Genomic DNA, 21,608 nt, shown 5'->3' with positions numbered 1-21,608 from the left:
AGGAGACGAAAAACCATTTTTAGGGTCATCTCCTGTTTTCACATGTTTTGTAGTAAATAGATAGTTGAATTTACTACAAAACATGTCAAAAAATATCATATGAAAACAGGAGGTGACTGCAAAAAAAGTTTTTAGTATCTCTTACAATACTCATGAAAAAACAAATAGGAGGTATTATGTCACATCAGCGACTATATCCAGGGAATGTACAAAAAACATACTGTGAATGTCCAAAGAACATTCGTAGACATTCATGGAATGTTCCAACAATACATTCAAGGAATGTTTAAAATGATGACAGAGGACTTTCCTGGGACATTCTTCTGCTTTTGAGAACATTCCAGGAATGTTTTCAATATCCTGTGTGTATATTCTAGGAACATACATGGAATGTTTGGTGTTATTAGGGCACTTTTTTGTACATCTTTGTTTTTATGTAGACCGTCATCCATTTTTTCTTTTTGTATCTGGGTAAGGTCAGTATTTTTTTTTTACTTTTATCTATTCCCGTCTTTAGTCTTTATTAATAACCATAACCATATTGTATCCGTTTCAATATTTTACAGAATTTGTTCTTTAACATTATTTTAATAGATTATTGATTTCATCTGTCAGGCATAATATGAGTGGGTTTACTTGTATCGATTTGTGCATAATGTTGTTCTTCGTTTTATTGTTTTTATTTTGAGCCTAATTATGGTCCCTACTAGGTTATGATCTGATCCTATGTCGGCATTTGGATATGTATTTGCAGATATAATTGCGTTCCTGTATGTGTAAAATACTGGACAATATGGTCTTTCTAAATGTTTAAGGACGGCAAAGGAAAATTTTCAAATATAGGTAGCGTTGAAAAAAGTAAAGAAAGCGCCAGAAGATAAATTGTTTAATTTTCTTAAAAAAACAAAAATTTTATAAATACTATGGCACTACAGATCCTTACAATATTCACATATTATTTTACTTAGTGATGATTGTTTGATAAAACCTACCAACTGAATACGTACCTATATAATATTTATTAATTAAGAGGAAACAGTAGCGATCAACAGGTAGCGAAATCGCGTTCCAAGATTGCAGCTGTAATTTTGAATATTTTTTCGAGATATTTGGCACACGTATTCGTAATATAATAAAGAATGGCGGTACAGAGACCAATTTGAAAAATATATTAATATGTGGAAATTACTCGGTAATTAAATACAAAATTAAAAAAACGAGCCTGTACCGGCATTAAGAAGAACAAAAAATACACTTTCTTCAAATAAACTTTTTTATCCGTGGCCGAAATTTTGTGTCATTTTGGAAATACTACTTGCTTACTTAAGCCGTCCTCTTGTACCTTACGGTGTCGAGGAACTACTAATGAAATAAAAAATTTTAGTAGTTCCAAAGTGACACAAAATCTAGGCATCGTATAAAAAAGTTTATTTGAAGAAAGTGTATTTTTTTGTTCTTCTTAATGGCGGTACAGGCTCGTTTTTTAATGTTGTATTTAATTACAGAGTAATTCCTACATATTAATATATTTTTCAAATTGGGCTCTGTACCGCCATTCTTTATTATATTACGAATACGTGTGCCAAATATCTCGAAAAAATATTCAAAATTACAGCCGCAATCTTGGAACGCGTTTTTGCTACCTGTTGATCGCTACTGTTTCCTCTTAATATACTATATAAGTAGACTTCATAATATCGACGTTTGTTTTTCGTGTGTAAGTATAATATTGCTGACTTCAGACGAAGATATTATCCCTTCTTTATACTTTAAAATTAGGAATAACAGTATGAAAAATGGATCTGTTAGTTACATTAAGAAACTAGTAATAAACAAACAAGTGTTAAAAAAATAATACTTTTAATTAACTGACGAAAATAACAAGTCTAGATCTTATACATTTGAACTTTTAAATTTTGAATTCGTTTTATGTCCATTGTATCCACAGATGTAGCTTTGACTAATTTCTCTTTATTTTCAAATCTTTAGAATTGGAATTGCAATTTGACTTAAATAGTGAAAATTATAGAATAATATAAATTACTTCACAGTTGTTTTTAAGATATGTATCAAACAATCTTCCTGATAACTTCTACATTTTACTCACGCTAAGCTCTATCTATAAATTAAACAATCTTAAGTACATGTATAAAAATAAATAATACTCGAATCGAATGGTGAGAAAAAAAAATAAAATAAATCTGATGTAATTGATCTGAGTGATGTATACTAGATAAAAAAATCATATTTCTTAAAACCGAACATATGAACGATGTAAATACACAGGGTGTTTACAGAAAAAAGTTAAGATTTTTTTAAGTTCGTTTCAATACACCCTGTATAGTAGAAAATTTTTTGGAATATTCTGTATTTCCGTGTGATATATTTATACCAGCGACATTTTAAAACAGATATAAATAAAATAAAAATAAAAGCATGGTTTGAAAACAAATGAGGCTCAACAGAAAAATAACTTACACAATAATAATTTTTAATTAGTCCACGTTGGGGCTAATATATTATAATAAGTGATAAGCTGCAAAATATTGGCAGGAAGTCAAAGTAGTATCTAAATATATTTTTATCAGATAATCATATCGGGAGTTTTTGAGATATACAGGGTCTCAAGTAGCTTCCTCTACAGACACAAATTCCAACATCACCCTCAACCTCACCAACCTCACGTGGTACTCCCTGTTAGACAACAAAAGAGGCTATGGCGACCAAGTATCAGCGCAATAACTGTAAGAACTTGAATTAGTGAAATGAAATTCCACATATCGTTGGAAGTAACGGGAACCTACGACGGAGACAATATATTGTTAATTTCGTAGGATATTCATGCTTTCCACGTTAATTTCACTGTGAATGAAATGGCCCTCAGCCCGGACATATGTTTAGTTTCGCACTGTTAAATCAACAGAAGAATCAACAGATTAGCTAAAGTCAACCTTCGTGGTAATACCAAAGAAACACGACACCAGTAGTTTCAAAAATTGCTTGGGATCAAGAGAGATACTCTTTTGCATAAAGTTGTTTGGATTTTGCATGAATGTAGAGGATTTTGAAGATTTTGGATTTTGCAAGATTTAATGAATATCATGAAATGGTAGAGGAGTACGGTCTTAACATCAGTTCAGTTGGATATAAATAATAGGGCTACTGAACGGGTTAAAAGATTTAACTAACTTGGAGCTACAATCAACATCAAGTGGAACTGTGACCTGGAAGTAAAGATAAGAGTAGCAATGGCTAGAAACACCTCTTTTAAATTTGATAGATGCCTCCTCCATGGTGAAGTTCCTTTAAGCCTTGGAATCCGTGTCTCAAAACGGTCCTATATGGTCCATCCTGATGAAGGGAGGTGAGATCTGGCCACTTAAAGTGAGATCTCCGAATCGTGCGGAATTTGTGTCTTAGAAGGCTACCTAGATATCCACGGGTGGACCATGTAACAAATGATGAGGTCCTAAAAAGAGCTAATGTCCAAAGAGAATTGTTAAGTTTCACACTTTTAAGCCATTTTCTAATAAATAACAAATATAATCTCCTAAATGTCATCTTGATGGGTAAAGTTGAAGATCGAGGAGGCAGTGGGCGAAAGTATTATTGATGATTCACGTACATAACAAACTGATGCGGCATACCTAACGTCAGTATGATAATCATAAGACGGATAAAAGAATCTCTCTACACCCGACAACCAGCACAAATGGCTACATGCTGCATAGCGTACGGCATCCAAAGAAGAAAACGATATTATAACATGTAACTAGCATAATGCAGAAGGATCGATTAGAAAATATAATTTAAAAAAGTGCTACGACTCATCTCTATATAAATCAAATGAGCATATAGGTACTCGCCAATATATAACACAAGATACAGAAGAAACTTACAAACTTGATATCAAGAATGTTTTATATTAAAATTCACCAAAACAGTTTAAATATTTCGGACACCAGGTACAAAGAAAGCTTTGGACTATGTCAAACGATACACTATTCTCAATAGAGTTGGTTGAAGTAATCTAAAATTTTGTGATGGATTCGCCATAGTGTTCTCCCTAATCGAAAATGCAACAAATTTTCATTTCCATATTCTTTCCCGCAGCTACCAACAAATATGCAACCAAAGAAATGTGGGACAGCTTGTATATTAGTGCACCCTACGTAACCTACATCTGAGTCTTATGTTTGTACGTCACAGTGTTGCCATACTTTTTTATTTATTTCTTTTTTAATTTTAATCAATGTTAAATGTACCTACAAGAATAATAGAATAATTTTATAAGAACGTTTAAATTGAACCCAATTTTGAAAAAATGTGAAAACTTTGAATTATCCACGTCCGTCCGTCTGTCTGTCCGTAAACACAACTCCTCCGTCATTATACCAGGTAGAATGACAAAATGAGGTGTCAAATGAAAGCTTATAATCCAAGGATGGTAATAAAGGTGAGAAATTTGACCTAGGCTATCTGTCCGTCCGACCGCGAATATAATTCCTTCGTCATTATACCAGGTACAATGACAAATGAGGTGTCAAATGAGAGCTTATAATTCAAAGATGATACTAAAAGTGTTAAATTTGACTTAGGCTGTCTGTCCGTCTGTCCTTCGGACAAATTTATGACCTTTAGTACCATCCTTGGTTTATAAGCTTTCATTTGACACCTCATTTGTCATTCTACCTGGTATAGCGACGGATGAGTTATATTCGCGGTAGGACGGACAGACAGCCTCGGTCAAATTTCCCACCTTTAGTACCATCCTTGGATTATAAGCTTTCATTTGACACCTCATTTGTCATTCTACCTGGTATAATGACGGAGAAGTTGAGTTTACAGACAGACAGACAGACGGACATGAATAATTCAACGTTTTCACATTTTTTTAAAATTGGTGAAAACAACAACATAAAAAACTTTACTTAATTGGTGTTTCAAAACTATTTTTGAAATGCAACTTTATGTAATGTGATAGTATGAAAAAATAGAGGATAAGGCAACGGTGTTAAATGTCAAGCTCGGATCCAATGCCAAAATACGCACATAAATATTTAGGGTGCATTAATATACAACATGTCCCAAATGTGTAATATGCTGACCAGCATATCGATGCCGTAAAGATTTTTAGTATGATCTTTAGTTTCAACTTCAACCTAAAAAGGTTATCTCAGTGTTCACGGTCTTAAGTGACTTAAACACCATAAAAATCATAATAAAAAAGATAATACAGCATTTTGGTACATACAAAAATGTTTTTTTTCGTTATTTTTCTGTAATGAGACCAAACTAAAAAAATTAAATTACAGCTGTTTATTTGTGCTTCAATAGAAAATATCAACTATCTATGAATAAACACTTATTTTTTAAAATTCTGCTATTGGTTCTGGTAGAAAAGGTTATTTTATAACTATATAACTATCGAGATAATAAATTACCTTCCCAACTCTGCATAAGCCTTATTAATTCACATAGGTAATATAAGGTCACTTGGTAATGGGTAGCAGTAGTTTCACTACAATTTAAAGTGTATCTAGTAACACTAACACAATTTATTTTTTGTTCAATATTTACAACCATTTAGGTTTCCACTACAGAGAACCAAAAATATGTGATAGTTCATGGTATATCTTTGCCATTCAACCTTATGTACTATAGGTACACCAGAATTCATGGTAAGTGGTACGGTGTATATAATTTGAAGACAAATTTTCAATTGATAAAGTTTTTCTACTACTAAAATCATTGCTTTGGCAGGAAAAATATGTTCGAAGGACTATCCTGAGAAGAGGATGATGATTCTCTTATGTCACAGTTTTTTTTAAACATTTTTTAAAGTAAATTTAAAAATCTAAAAACAAACGTCTCTATGGTCTCCATCCTCAATTAGAGATTAAGGAGGAGGACAAGAAACATGGGAAGACCTCAAAAGATATGGATGGATGACATAAGTGCAATGGCAGCAATGGATTAGATTGGAGGAAGACAGAGAAATATGAAAGCAATTGGAAGAGATATATGTTCAGGAGTGGATGAAAAATGGTTGACGAAGAGAAGATAATGAATAAAAGAAGTACCGAAACAAGTAATAATAACTGAAAGAAGAGTGATTGCTACGTTTCAAGGAAATTTAAGATAAGTAATATAATAAACATAAACTGGTAATAGGGATTAGGTACCAACATTATAAATCATATTATATCCCGAAGAAATATATGAAGACTTCAGAGCCGGAGACTATGTACATACTCGTACTTTTGGGGAAACTATGCGATGAAATTTTGAAACAGAAAGCCCTTGTAGAATATGAAACATCTGGTAAATGTTGTAGAGTCTCATGTCCAGTATTGTATACGTATTAATATTTTTGCGATTGTCTAAATACGAACCTAATGGCTTATAGTTACGCTTCCAAAGTAGCGCCAAACCCACAGTACTAAGATCAACAGCGCAGGCTATATTATGTTTCTTAACAGCAGACTACGCCTACTCGGTATGAACGAGATCTGCGCAGGCCAAGAAATGAAATGTCAGTCTGAAAGTAACTTGGTGACTTATTTTTGTCTGTATGAGACCAACCCATTTGGATAATCTGTATAAAGCTTCAAGCCTCTCGGATGCTGACTCCTGTAGAACGGCCCACGAATTCACCGAAAAATCCAAACAAACCTTCGAGAACCATCACCCTTTTTTGGCCACGAACCTTATCCTGGCAGACCGAAATCAAGAAAGCGTTTCCTTAGTGCGCAGATAGGCTAACCACCACCCTATTATCCACTAAGAGAAACTCCACAAAACGGGATTTCAAGCGACTGGTCGACGTAGCACAAGTTAAACCTTATTAATTGAGGACTGCTGAAGATGCACTGTCGATGACTTATGGACCAACTATCATTGGACACAGGCCAATACTGGGCTCAGAAACTAAAGTACTCAGAAGCAAAAGTTAAAAATGTAAGCTATGTAAGTACATTTCGTAATATTCAAATAGAAGAAAAGAATGCCGTGAACTTTCAAATACTTTTGTTCTGTTGCAGTTCATTTCCTCTGGTTTAGACCCATTGTGTATATCTAACAAATAAAGTGGGTTATATCGGCCTGCGATATAAAAAACATATTTACAAGAGTTAAGCGTATATAAAATTTGAAAATATTTTAAAATATCTATACTAAAAGTACAGATAAAATGTACCTTTTATTTGAGATAGATAGGTATCACGCATTTGTATTTTGAACCTTTCTATTAAACGCTTAATTAAGCCTCAATATTGGACTGAAATGTAATGATAACTCATTAAAAAGCCAAAACTCATAAAGTGGTGGATAACTGGTCAAATTACAAGTGTAATTTGATTGGCCATATGTAATTTTATAGTATAGGATATTTCCATAGACATATAATACCTAGACCTCACCCTGCAATCTTAACCCGTTCCCCCAGTGCGACAGAGAAAACAAATTACGAGCAGTCCTTACATCTCTTTATAACCACCAACAAATTCCAAGTAGGAAGGCCACGTGATCGATAAACTGCGCTTGCATAGTCATGCAAGGAATGCTCGTAACTCGCAAGCATACGCTGACGATATTGCAATAATTGTCGTCAGGGGCAGGTGGGCTCAGGTGGTCTCTGGGAGAATGCAAGCAACCCTAAATATAGTTGACGACTGGTGTAAACAAGAGCGACCGATGGTCAATACTCAGAAAAAAGAAATCGTAGGTTCACCAAAAAGACAACACTACAAGACCAAAACACACGGGTGCTGGAAGGAACAGAGATTTAATTTGCCAAAGAAACAAAAAACCTCGGAGTCTATTTTGATCATAGGCTTACACGTAGTGCTCACATCCTGAAAACCACACAGAAAGCTACTATGTCCTTGACAACAAAATGACTCTATGGTTATATAAAAGAATTTTTAGACCAATGATAATCTATGGGTCGGTGATGTGGTGAACAAAAACGCAGTAAGTGGGTGCATTAAGACTGCTAGGTAATACACAAAGGTTAGAATGGTCTGTATGCCATAAAAACAACTCCTTCAGAAGCATTGGAAGTCCTTCTAAATCTACCACCACTTCATACCTTTATACAGGGCGAAGCCAGAGCAGTTATTTACAGATTGATGCATTGTCAGCGACATATAAGCCATGTTCATGGTGCTGACAATAAATAGCTAATCTAGGAGCTACAAACAGATATTATGATTGGACAACCTATCAATACAAGAGCTACGAGATGTAGCTTTGACAATGAGTTCAAAATTAATATACAAGGTAGGGACGAATTGAAGAAAGGTGTACTCATACAATCTGCTGCTACCTGGTACACTGATCGCTCAAAAACATCGGAAGGTGTGGGAGCCGGCATCGTAGGGACAAATCAAGGGATAAATTTCTCGGTAAGTATATATAAGAATGAAAGAATGAAGAAGGTAGCCCACAATATGTCTGCAACGAATACTGCAATTCTTTGGTCACGTGGTTCGCAGAGGTGATGATAGTTTGGAGAGATTAATTGTTTCTGGAAACGTTCCGGGGAGAAGATCAAGAGGACGATCACCAACTAGATGGTCCGACCAAATAAAGAATTCAGCTGGAAACTCATTCTGCGAAGCTCTTAGAGCAGCTGAAGATAGAGACCAATAATAAAGAAATATCGTTAGGAATATTGGAAGAAATCACGATCCTCAGTAATGGGGAAACGACAAGAGAGAGATATATAAGAATGTCATAGTTTTCCAGGAGGAAATAACGGCAATTCATCATTGTGTGGAAGAAATACAAAGGCAGGAAAGAACGGTTCATTCCATTACCATCTTCACAGATAGCCAGGCAGCGCTTAAGACACTCAATTGTGTAGAGGTCAATTTTAAGCTAGTACGGTGTTGTGTTGATGCCCTAAATAAACTAGGAGGTCGTAGAAAGGTTACAGTAGCCTGGATGCCAGGGCAGGAGTTCATAAGGGCAATGAAAAACAGACGAAAGGGCCAAACAAAGTCATCAGTGCCATTTGCTGGGCCGGAAACTTTCTGAGGAGTTGCAAAGTCAGTAACAAGGACGGCTACAAGAAAGTGGGTAGCTCACAAATCTCTGAAATGGTGGAAGAATTCACCAGGACAAAGACAGCCGAAACAGTTCATTACAGAATAATTTGCCAAAATTGACGGCAGACCTAATAAGCAAATACAGGAAAACAGTCAAAGCCATAGTGGGTCTGCTAATAGAGCACTGTAAGCTGATAGGCACTTAAAATTGATGGGATTGTCCAACGACGACCTGTGCCATCTGCCACCTGGAAGAAGAAACTGGAGATCACACATCCTATACCAGTGTGATAGTCTGGAAAATGTGCGGTTCTTTGCATTAAGAATAAACTCCACCGGAAAAGAGCTGCATGGAACGTTCAGTTTTGAAGCTATTAGACCTTTTAAAAAGGGTCGGGCTAGAGAATGTAATCTAGAACTAGAGGATCAAAATAGATCTGAAAAGGTCGCAGTGGAATAGGCCAAAAAGTCTCTTTGAATCAATCTATTTATCTATGTTCGCACCTTATTTCTGTCGCACTAAGGGGTCGGTTTTAGAGTGTAGCGCGCAGTCATGGTTTTATTATGTCTGTGGATATTTCATTACAATCGCGCAATATTTAGATTATGTTGATATATTATATTGATGTAATATTTGGATAACATTACCTAACTTTTAGGTTATGTTTGATTATGTAATTTATGTATAGTTTACATTATGTACCTCTTTGGTACATCAATTTACAAAATACAAATAATACATGTCCCTCATCTATCCAGTACATTCAATCCCTTACAATTCGATAAATTATTTAACCTAATTTCCACATACGTTATACAGGTAAAATATTAGACTTGTTTTTCAAAGTTCCATTAGGCACAGATCCGTTCGTGAGCGGCGTTTTTTCTTCCGCTTCCTCGGGGGCTGTAACTGTGACTCCTATGGGACTCACCGGTATTTTAATCTCAATGTGACCGTCATCTATCGACAACGAGTCCATGCTGGAGAGGGTGTCGCTCGATTGGGAACGAGCTGTGGGGAAGAGACCAGTCATACGGCATTGACCTGAAAAAGAAACAAACAACCGTTTTAGTAGAAGCTTGTTAATAACTAATGCCACATTGTTTTTGTTAACTACAACGTATCCATGCATAATACATTTGCTTAAGGCTTATATATCTATATAGAGAGCTAAGGCTAAGCAACATAGTGGGGGTACTATTGGGACTGTACAATACAAGTGCAGATATCGTAGTTGAGGCTAAGAATAAAAAAAAATAAACATCAAAACATATTTTCTTCATATCTTTTGTGGTACTAGCCTAAATAAAAATCTTAGGTCTGCCTTTAAACCAGTGGTCATTGGATTCTCCATTGGATTCTTCAAAGGCTTCCAATCACATGTGGCTCGAAACAGCTATAGTGTTGATTGGTCAAGCTCAATCTTCTTACGGATACCAAAAGATTTGAGGTAGGTGCTATAAATTATAGTGGTATATTCGTAGTTGAAGAAACAGTTAATATTTCCTGAATAGCAATTAATGTAAGTACTTGGTGTCCACTAATATAGATCTACTCGGAGTGTTAGTGGTGGTACACATAGGAAGTGGTTTGCTTTTATATCTTCCAGTTTATCTTTAGTCTACTACTACATGATGACCTGCGAGTATTGATACACCTATAGTCTGGTCGAAAAGTAAACTTTTAGGCAGAAATTGTAGGATGTTCTAGATGCGTTTTATGACACCTTGCTATCATTATAATTACAGAAATTTTTATGGATGCATTGAGTTAGGTACTACATATATAGTGACTAGAGAAGATTGCCAATTTAAAATTTCTCAAATAAAAATTAAATAAGATTGATAGTATTAGATAAGGATGATAAGATAAGATCAGTAAGCACAGCTCTTTTACATCGATGTTAAAGTCTTCAAAGCTACCAAATATACAAGCATTATTGCTATACTGCAGTGCTTACCAGTTGTTAGATATTTCGAATTTACTTCTGAAATAAAGAAATAGGTTAGATGAATCTCAAACGATGACAGGAAGATGCAATAATACATTTTTTTTATTCTCATATATCTCTGGCTTGGTTCTAAAAGGGCCAATGTCAATATTTCACTTTTTTGTACATAGTCCTGTAGCCAGGGGGGTACAACGGCCTCCTTAATTCAGATGGACTTACCCAAGTTTTTTTTATATATTTTGACCCGCAGAATACGAATTTTTTGGGTAACAGTTGATCCGGATGTCGATAAGATTGTTATAGACAAAGAACTTGAGGAATTACATAACAGCGATTTCTCGCAAAACAAAACATCTTTTTGTATTTTTTGGGTCATTCTAAGCAAAAAATATTCCTACAAGTTTTTTCGTAGAATGCATAGTTTTCGAGATAACCGCGGTTGAACTTTCAAAAAATCGAAAAATTGCAATTTTTGAACCCGAATAACTTTTGATTCAAAAATAAAGTAGCAATTCTGCTTACCGCATTTGAAAGTTTAAGTCAAATTATATCGGTTTTGATTATTTGCATTGCTAAAAATATATTTTTTTATTGTTAAACTAATCTATAAACACATAGTGTTTCCCGTGCCTAATACATGCGTTTTAACGCATGCTAGGTAGAAATTGCATCGCTTGCACTCGTAGCTACTCTACCTACTCGTTCGATTTTAAATGAGAAATCATTGAAAACATCACTCACATACTAGGTGTTTATAGCTTTGTTTAACAATAAAATGCAAATAATCAAAACCGATATAATTTGACTTAAACTTTCCAATGCGGTAAGCAGAATTGCTACTTTATTTTTCATTTTCTTCATTACGATACAGATTTTTAACCAATAGAATCGCGATATGGCATTTGCGATGAAGGTGGCACACGTGCAGTGACCAATGGCTAGTCAAATACATACGCTTTGACAGTTCTCAATATGTAAACAAACTGTCAAACTACTAAATTTGTTTGTGTTACAAAAAAAGAAATTTGAATATATTTTTTGTGAATGATAGAAAAAATCGTGTATACAACTTGCATTTAATTATCATTATGAAGCTCGTACTCTATACGAAACTCGCCGCTAGGCGGCTCGTTTCGTATCTCTCATACTCGCTTCATAATGACCATCGTTAAATGCTTGTTGCATAATATACTAATTTATATTCACCCAATACATAATGAAATACAAAACAATTGCCCATTCTCTAATTATGTATTGAAACGAAGATTATACTGTGACGTTGTATTAATTGTTCTCTATTAAAAATTTTCTTACCTAATCCATCGTGATTGTACATTGCCCTCCTTTCATCCAGCTCTTTGGCACTGCAGAGAGGAGTATCCACTTCCACAGTATTATTGAACAATGCATAGTCGACTTCATACTCCCCGGAATCTTTCTTGAAGGTTATGAGGGACTGGAACCGATGTCCCCATAATATTTCCGATGGCAAGTAGCTAGATCTTGCTTGGGTGGTCATACCAGTAGATTCAATAACTCCCTCTAAAAATAAAATCAGGTATGTAGTATTGATTTATTAAAACAAGCATAAATACAATTAGATATGATTGTACCATGTTATCACTTTCAATTGCTTGGATTGCTCATCTTATTCAAATTATTTATCTTTCAAAATGGTGCTCCAGAAAACTTGGGCTTTTTTTAAACACATAAAAGTCTCTTTCAGGTAAATTTCTTATTTAAGTTATTTTGAAATCAATCTAACAGTGTCAAAAAACATTTTGGTAGAAAACAAAATCATATAACATTTTGATGATATATGCAGCAGCTGCAGACAATAAATTTAGAATAAAAAACTGTTAAGAGGATTTTTTATGTCCTAGTAACAAAACAAAATACGTTGTTTTATTTTGCATTTTTAAATCAAACTCGGAGGCTGAAATCGAAACGTATTTTTTAAACGTCCTGAAATCTGCCTGAAAAGAATTTTTAGTTAAAATTGTGTATACATATATTTATTAGGTAGGTATATTATAAAATTTCGTAGTATAGAAATTTCTGACCAAACTGAAAAACTCTATATTCTTATATACAACCGGACGCGAAATCTTTTGATAAGTAATATATTTATGTAGAATTGTAAATATTTTGTCTTAATTTTGAAGACCCCTGTATATATTTTTTTTCTTTAAATTATTAGTAGAAACACGAAACGAGCGGCCTTAGGGACAGCTGTGTGGGGTATCTAATCGACGGGTAGTTTAGTGAGAAGATTGTGTTTATTTTCAATCGGTTGAAATCCGACTTTTAAGATAAACAGTAGTCGCCTTGACTAATTTTATAGTTTTCGTTTATTAGAAAAATTCGGTACATACTTTGATCCAATCTTAATAGGTTAAAACGGAAAAAGGAGATTAGATGTTAAGAGAATTTGTTTGAGCGTAGGGATGCGAGAGGCAGTCGATTTTAACATGAGAAACGCGACGGACGTGTTCTTTGGGATAATAGAAAAAGACGAATATAAACGGGTATTATGACAAGACGGTTATAATATTAATTAGACGCAAATTATTATCTATAAATACATTTCTTTTTGTAAGGAAAGAACACGTAAAATTTTAGTCGCAATTATCTATTTTGTTAATTAAAACTGTTAAACATCAAACGGACTTTTATTACGATTGTCTTTAACGAATCCTACATTTATATATTAATCAAATACATATAGCAAATACGTACTACCTATAGCAGGTTTGATATTTTTTACATTCCGTCTGTATCACTGAAGATTAATGGTTATAGTGGCAAAACTTTCCCTTTCTTCCGCAGCTCTCTTCAAAACCTAGTCCTAACCAATTCTTTACGTTAGGCAACCAAGACAATTTTTTTCTTTTTTATACTTTTCGTGACCCAAATCGATACAACTAGCTGTTTTTTTGTCGTTTTTAATCTGTGTTCCTCTCTATTTATTTTTGAAGTTATACTTCTTTAGGCGCGATTTCATTGAGGGTGAAATTTTATTAATCTGCGCGCATGCGTACACCGACCGTATGGTATTAGTCGTTATACGGGCTCTGATTGGGTGTTGAAATGATCTGTCAATAATTGTTCAATATGGAGGTTATCGGTAAACAAAAAGATTGTATATATTAGCTTTTATTGTTGTGAGGACAGAAATAAAATCAAATTTATAATTATAGTGACTTTTTAAATAGTTTTGAAAAGCCGCACGTACGTAATTCTAAATGTTTCAGTTGTATTCCAATAAAAAATTTTCTTCATACCTATCTATTTGGAAAATGTAAAAAAAATAATGTAGTTACCTATTAGTAGGCAATGCTTTAATTTACATAATCTGATTACGAACAAACTTTCTACAAATCTTCATCTAATATATCGTTTTCTTACTCTATATTTTGTTGTATTTTAATTCGACAAAAATCAAACTAATAATTTGATTAAATTCATATAAATAAACAAAATGTCAAAAGTTTATGATGTAAACGTTTAGTTTGTGTATATTTCCACATGACGTATACGCGAAGGTGGTGCAGTGGGAAATCGCTTCGACATTCGTACGGCGCGATAGACGTTAAGTGGGTTCAAGCCCCAAGCAAGTTGTTATTTTTTTTATTTTTTTTATAGATTTTATGATTGTAAGTTTATTATTATATAATTTTTTTCAGAAAATACGTATTTAATTAAAATTTTTGGCAACAATTATTGTTCAGAAATCATTTGCGGCATTTTTCGATGTGTTTGTTTGTGTTTTATTCTTTTTTTTTAATTTTTGGTATTGTTTTAATAAAAATTTTTGGAAAGTAGTAGAGAAACTGATTTACTTGATTTCGTTGAAATCATATAATAGAAGTATAACTTCTTACGTGACGTAACTAATTAGTTTAAAAGTTAATTCTAAATGGCAAGTCCAGGGTTTGAATCTCTTTAACCTACGTTGTTCTTGGGAGTTGTCTAGGAGGTTAAGTGCAAACTGGTTTTCATGATCTTCCAGCTTAGTAATGTATGCAGTGCTACGTTTTTTGATGACTTCCCGTATCCTGTATCATCAATCTCGATTTAATATCAAGATATGTATAAAGTTAAACGTGATTAATCCAACAATAAAATCATTTGTAACGGCTTCATCATCTTCTTCTCCTCAGTGGTTTCCTCTTCTGTGGCGTAGATTTTTAAGTTTTCTTGGTTTAATTATGGCCACTCTTTTTTCTTGTCTAATTTGTGGTTTACAGCCACATTTAGAATGGCTCCATTTTTTCATGAGCCTCCCTGTCAGCTTCCAGGCCTTCGCATCATACACTAAGATTAGAAAAATGTAGCATTTAACTAGTAGTAGTTTTCGAGGAAGAGACAAATTCTTGTTTATGAGAAGTTTTAGTATATTGTTAAATGCTGCTCTAGCTCGTTCTATTCTTGCATTCATTTCTTAGGCCTGTTCCCATTTTATATTTGCGTCGTTGCCGAGGTATAGGTAAGATTCGACATGGTCAATTAGTAATACCTTCTATAATATATACTCCTAGTATAGTCGAGGAAATGAAGCACTGTACTATTAATTTTCCGCAAAGTAAGAGGGATTTGAATGCGGTTTTGGGCATTCGATTCGTAATAATATCTACAAACTTTGTGACCGTATGTGATCATGAAAAAATGAAAAACTGCATTAATTGGTGCCTTATCAGCGGCTTTCTATGTAGTTTTGATTGAACAATGATAAGAGACTTTTTTGTTTAGGGTACATTCCATGTCAAATCACTCAGGCAAAAAATTTTGGATCTCCGACTTGTCTGAAAATTGGTATATAGTTTCTGCGGGACGTAAAAATAAGATATTTAAGGTCAAAAAATCTTCTTCTTTTTTTCTCAAAATGTTATTTTATGCGATTTTACAGTGATTTGGTGTTTATTTAAACAAATTTGCATTTTCTGTCATAAAGTATCGATGAAAAACATAATATTTTAATAGAAAGGACTCAAAAATGTCATTATATGGCATTATAACAAGTTATTTTGAATCAAAACAAGTTTTTGATCAAATTTTATAGTGTAAAAAACGTTCGTTTTTTGCATTTTCCTCCATTCCCAAAATACATTATCATCGATTTGGCTGAAAATTTGCCCACAGATAGCCAAAGGATTGGACTTTAAGTGGTTAGAAGGATTTGAATTATATTACAATACCAAAAAAGTTACATGCAGTAATATCAGACTCAAAAGTATATATTAGTCCAGTCGGGATAGCATTTGACCTTAAATGCCGAGCTGCCCAAAATTTTATTTTTCTGATCTTTAGGGGAGTCAATAGTAGCCTAAATTTAAAATCACGAATGAATTACTCCGTTACGTTAGCAGCCATCTTGATTTTAAAGGAGAACCTGTTTTGCTCAATATCTCCGCCATTTTTAAATTTTCGACAAAAATGGTAGGAACTGAAATTGTTCCAAATAAATCGTATTTACAATTATTACAATTTCTTTTTAACAATTTTTGTCGTGAGGTCGATATTTTCGAGTTAATTGTACTTACAGTAGACGCCTATATTTTTGACTATAATATTGCATGTAACTTTTTTGTTATTGTAATATAAGTCAAAACCTTCGTAACCCCTTAAAGTCCTATGTTTTGTCTATCTGTGGGCAAATTTTCAGCCAAATCGATTATGATGTATTTTGGGAATGGAGAAAAATGTAAAAAACGGTATTTTAACGTTTTCTACACTATAAAATTTGATCAAAAGCTTGTTTTGAATCAAAGTAACTTGTTATAATGCCATATAATGACATTTTTGAGTCCCCTCTATTAAAATATTATGTTTTCCATGATACTTTACGATAGAAAATGCAAATTTGTATAAATAAACACCAAATCACTGTAAAATCGCATAAAATAACATTTTGAGAAAAAAAGAAGAAGAAAATTTTTTGACCTTAAATATCTTATTTTTACGTCCCGTAGAAGCTATATACCAATTTTCAGACAAATCGGAGGTCAAAAATTTTTTTTTGCTCCAAAATTGAGTGATTTGAAATGAACAACCCAAAAAACCTAAAAAATTCACTCTTCAAATTTGTTTAAAGGGGACGACATTTTTGGACAGCAATCCGCAAAGAAAACGTGAGCGGCCTCATAACGTATAGTTCTGGATCCCGCGTACCAAAAAAAGTTGATTAATAGCAAGCTGAAAATTTGTTAATAGCTTAACCGTGTCTAATCGGACAAACTTTGATGTATGGGAACACTGGAACTGGGGAAGTTTTAATTGTGGAACAGGTTAAAAATATGGAAAGTTAGACTACGAAAACGTTCCATGTATTTTGTCGGGCAGAACTTCCAATTGATTTGTTACCATTTCATTAAACTCTCATGTAAAAATCAGACTGGTGTTTATCACCAACTGGGCATTTAATTTTGTCTAATTCTTTTTTTGGAATATTTTTACTCTGTATATTCTCTGTAATAATTATTTGTTATTAATTGGTATAGAATTTTATTAGCCGGTTTCTGAAAATTCTAATAATATAAAGTGATGAAAACCAAAGTGGAATGATTGTTTATTAATCCATTAGATAATAAAAAGGTTACGTAGCAGTAATGACTGCTCAGACGTCATTAAATCTATGATTATCGAAGCAATTAACGATTTTTAAGTAAATATAAAAGAAAATATAAAGTGCTTCCAGGAAGTACCTTTGCCATAAGAAAACTATGAATATTAATGAGTAAATTCATAAATTGTGCAAATATAGTGTTGATTCAATATTCGTTTAAGTACTGAGTACGAGTTAGGTTTCTCTAATACATATTTTTATCTTTGTCAATAACAGTCTTTTACAACAATTTTTGATATTTTTTATTTAAAACATCTTCTCTCTTTTTGAAATAAGTTTTATATCTCCTAATATCCAGAAGATGTCCTCCTTACTGCAGGGCCGGATTTAAGGGGGGCAGGCTGGGCAGCTGCCCGGGGCACCCACGTTCCGGGGGCCCCCACAAAGCACCAAACTTAAAAAATCAGCACATTATTCACATAGAATAATTTTTGTCAATCAATTAACTGTAATATTTCGTTATATGGAAGGTTTCTCTCCTATTAAAAATGTATTTTTGGCAAATTACGGTCATAAAGCAGACGATATATTTAATTCTTTAGTGACATTCTTGCAAGAAGACGATATCGATTTGAAAAACTGCAGGGGACAGTCCTACGACAATGCGTCAGTTATGAGTGAAAAATACAGTAGTGTTTAGCTAAAATTTAGATAACATAATATCTTGGGGTTGTAGATTCCATGTGTCGCCCACTTTTTAAAATTAGTTGCTAAAGCTGCAGCTTAGTGTTGTCCTGCTGCCATAGAATTCTTTGATTTCTTGGAAGGACTGTATGAACCCTATGTATTTTTCACTTTCTGTACATATAGATACAACTTGTTAATCGAATGTTTAAAAACGTCTTTAAGCGAGAGCAACGCCGACCATGGCAGAAATATTATTGTTCCTAAAAAAGAGGAAATACTACTAGATGGTCGTCTAGAAGTGATGCCGCAAAAGAACTAGTTAAAGGTTATAATCAGATTAAAGGAGTATTATCTAAAATTTCAAAAGACGATGGGCAACAATTTGAAACTAGCGATACAAATGGTTTGTATAATCGAGTGGCTTTACTGAAAACAGAGATATTTGCAATATTTTGGAATGAAATCAATTAAAAAATTTATATTCTTTTAAGGAATATTTCAGAAGCTGAAATGACAAGATCAAAGAAATTCAGGACAAAATTTTATAGCTATTATAGATCACTTCATTTCCTCTTCAAGTCATAGGCTTTCGGCATATGAATCTATTCATTGCAATTTTGGATTTTTACATTATTTGGAAAATTTAACTACCAATGAAACTGAAGTTCAGTCACTGAAGGTTACCGACAATTATAGCAATGATTTAGATGAAAAACTAGATATCGAACTAGTACAATTTGTAGAATTTTTCAATTCATTTAAAGAGGAAATCGGCTCATCAAATATAAGTAAATAACTTCAAATGTACCGACGGTTAAAAGAGCAAAATGTGAATGATGCGGTTCCAAACGTTGTAGTGACACTTCGTTTATATTTAGTTCTGATGGTAAATATCTAACTGCAGTGGAGAGAGATCATTCTAAAAATTTAAGTTAATTAAAAATTGACTTCGGTCTATGATAGGCCAAGAGCTTTTGAACCATCTCTTTATTATGAGCATTGAACACAATTCCTTAAAGCAACTAGATATGCTCGACATAATCAAGGAATTTTCATTTAAAAAATCTCGAAAAGTACCCGGAATTTAACCATACCATAGTTATAACAACAATTTGTTTAATGGTAGGAGGTAGGGCCCCACACCAATTCTGCCCAGGGGCCCCCACTGTCTTAAATCCGGCTCTGCCTTAGTGCATATAAATCTACCAATATTTTTTACATCTACTGGCGTTCATTATTTTATTAAATAAAAAAAGCATTCGATACAGATATGTAATATAATGTTAAGGCTATGGGTACATAATTCGTAAATATTTTACGGCTATCCCTACCTTTTCTGTCTTTACATGGCAAATTACGTGTAGTAAAATTCACACTGGTATGGATATGTCCATATTACTAGAATGTCATTCTACTTGACAATGTCATAACTAGCTTAAAGAGATGGCTTTTGAATGTTCTTGGATAACTGTTATTTTTTGTATAATTGCAAATTATTAATTCAGTTAATAAATGTGATAATTTTTTCACTAGCTATGTATTCAGTGATTGTAATAATTTATATGTACCTACAACAAAAACTAATACTCAATCGAGAAAAGAGGAAAAGTATTAAAGTGATTTTTTAATAATATATTGTTACTAAAGAACGCTTACAATTTTGAACATATCTAACAACAAAATACTTGGATCACAGAATATATCTTGATGTATTCTCTGCTTCTATCTCCCATAAATAATACACAATAAATAACTTTTTATAAAGATCACCAATCAATTATTTATCAAATACACTATATATCAATATTATTTAATCAACAACTAAAAATAATCCCGATTCATGTCAAATAATTATTTAAAATTGTCACTGATTGTCAGTGTCTGACTGACAATATTCTATTCGACTAAGTGCGTTGTATGACAAAGACAGATTTGGAAAATTACCACGGACATTGTGTTCATTTTTTTCGAATCCTGAAAAAACCAATAAATATTTTTGAAAAATCTAAACGCAGAATGAAAGACTAAATTATTACCGAGGGCCGAAAGTCCCTTAGAATAAATAAAAAGTTTATTTTGAATGAGATATTTGAAATTAAAAATAACACTAAATTTTCTCTTAGTTTTTCACCCCTGTAACTTATTAAAATAAACATTACAGAAGTTCTCAGGGACTTTCGGCCCTCGCTAATAAAGTAATCTTTCATTCTGCGTTTAAATTTTATAAAAATACTTATTAGTTTTCTCAGGATTCGAAAAAAATGAATCCCCATTTGAATAGCATTGCAGCCGAAAAAACGTACCGATCCTCTTAACCAAAAGGTAATGTGGAATATGGACGATATTATAACAATACCGTTACCATGTAAATGTATAATAATTAATAATAATAATACGACAAGGACTTTCACAACAAATAATTATTACAAAAGGAGTGAGATAATTTTGTGTCGTTACTAACACTGTCTATAGTGTCTATAGTAGACAGGATAATGCAAAGTAAGTAGAGAAGGATAGAAGAATTTACTTACATGCAAGAATACACTTACTGAAAAACAAATAGAAAAAGCAAAATAATTCTATTAATTAAGAAGCTTTTAAAATATAAATTGAAACAACCAACGACTCTCTAGTAGCAGTCGTGTCTAAGAAGCTGCCTTACGGAAAGAATGTACAAGGAGAATAGGCCCTGCGCAAATTAAACCCAAGCGAGGCACAGCCTGCGCCGGCGGGACGGGTGACCCGTGCATTTATTTTTCTAGCGCACCGCATTTTGAACCCAACCCGACCCAGCCGTTGGCTGTCGCTGTGGCGAATAGGGACTGCCAAACTCAGTGCGGACGTGTAACGGTTACTTTTGATACCGGTTCTCAGTGGTACTGAGTACAAATACTGATTACAAAATATTGATGTATCTGATTTTTGTACTGAATTGAGTAGGCAACTTTAAATAGGTATTTCCGTACTTTAACTCGTAACTCGTAACGTTTTAAAAATATCTTACACGTCCCTAGTAGTCGTAGCAGTATGACTTTTGAAATCATCGAACTATAGATAGTCGAACTATCTGCATAGTTCGTTTTTAATTTTTAAGTATAAACAAAAATGTAATATGCTGACAAGTTGAATTTGAGGGTAATACGATACTTCTATCGATCACGGTTTTAAGTAACATGAACCATTTTTCACCTTATTTTTCTAATATTGTGTTATTGTAAAGGCATAACTTTAATTATTCATTTCGTATCGCCGCTTATTTAGTCTACCAAAAGTTATCAGAATTTAATGACAAAGACAAAGCAGTTTTCACTCGGGGTTTTGACTATGCTAATATTTTTATTTATCACAATA

At 33.3% G+C, this 21,608-nt stretch overlaps 1 protein-coding gene across 12 annotated transcripts in view; it reads right to left on the bottom strand.

Moving 5' to 3' along the window:
• Positions 1 to 873: 873 nt before the first annotated feature.
• Positions 874 to 21,608, bottom strand: part of LOC114329438 (G protein-activated inward rectifier potassium channel 3) — a 273,370-nt gene continuing 252,635 nt past the window's right edge. For 11 of the 12 annotated variants that reach the window (XM_028278543.2, XM_028278549.2, XM_028278553.2 and 8 more), the window contains 3 exons: positions 12,320 to 12,547; positions 11,015 to 11,041; positions 874 to 10,098 (listed from right to left, as the gene is read on the bottom strand). In XM_028278543.2, coding sequence (XP_028134344.1) covers positions 9,866 to 10,098; positions 11,015 to 11,041; positions 12,320 to 12,547 — 488 coding nt within the window. In that variant the 3' untranslated portion in view covers positions 874 to 9,865. The remainder of the gene's footprint in view (positions 10,099 to 11,014; positions 11,042 to 12,319; positions 12,548 to 21,608) is intronic. The other variant, XM_028278545.2, reaches the window with a different exon arrangement.

Source organism: Diabrotica virgifera, chromosome 1 (assembly GCF_917563875.1).
Source record: "Diabrotica virgifera virgifera chromosome 1, PGI_DIABVI_V3a".
NCBI classification, from domain to species: Eukaryota; Metazoa; Arthropoda; class Insecta; order Coleoptera; family Chrysomelidae; genus Diabrotica; species Diabrotica virgifera.
The sequence above is the reverse complement of the archived record's forward strand: the minus strand, read 5'-3'. Positions and strand labels throughout refer to the sequence as shown.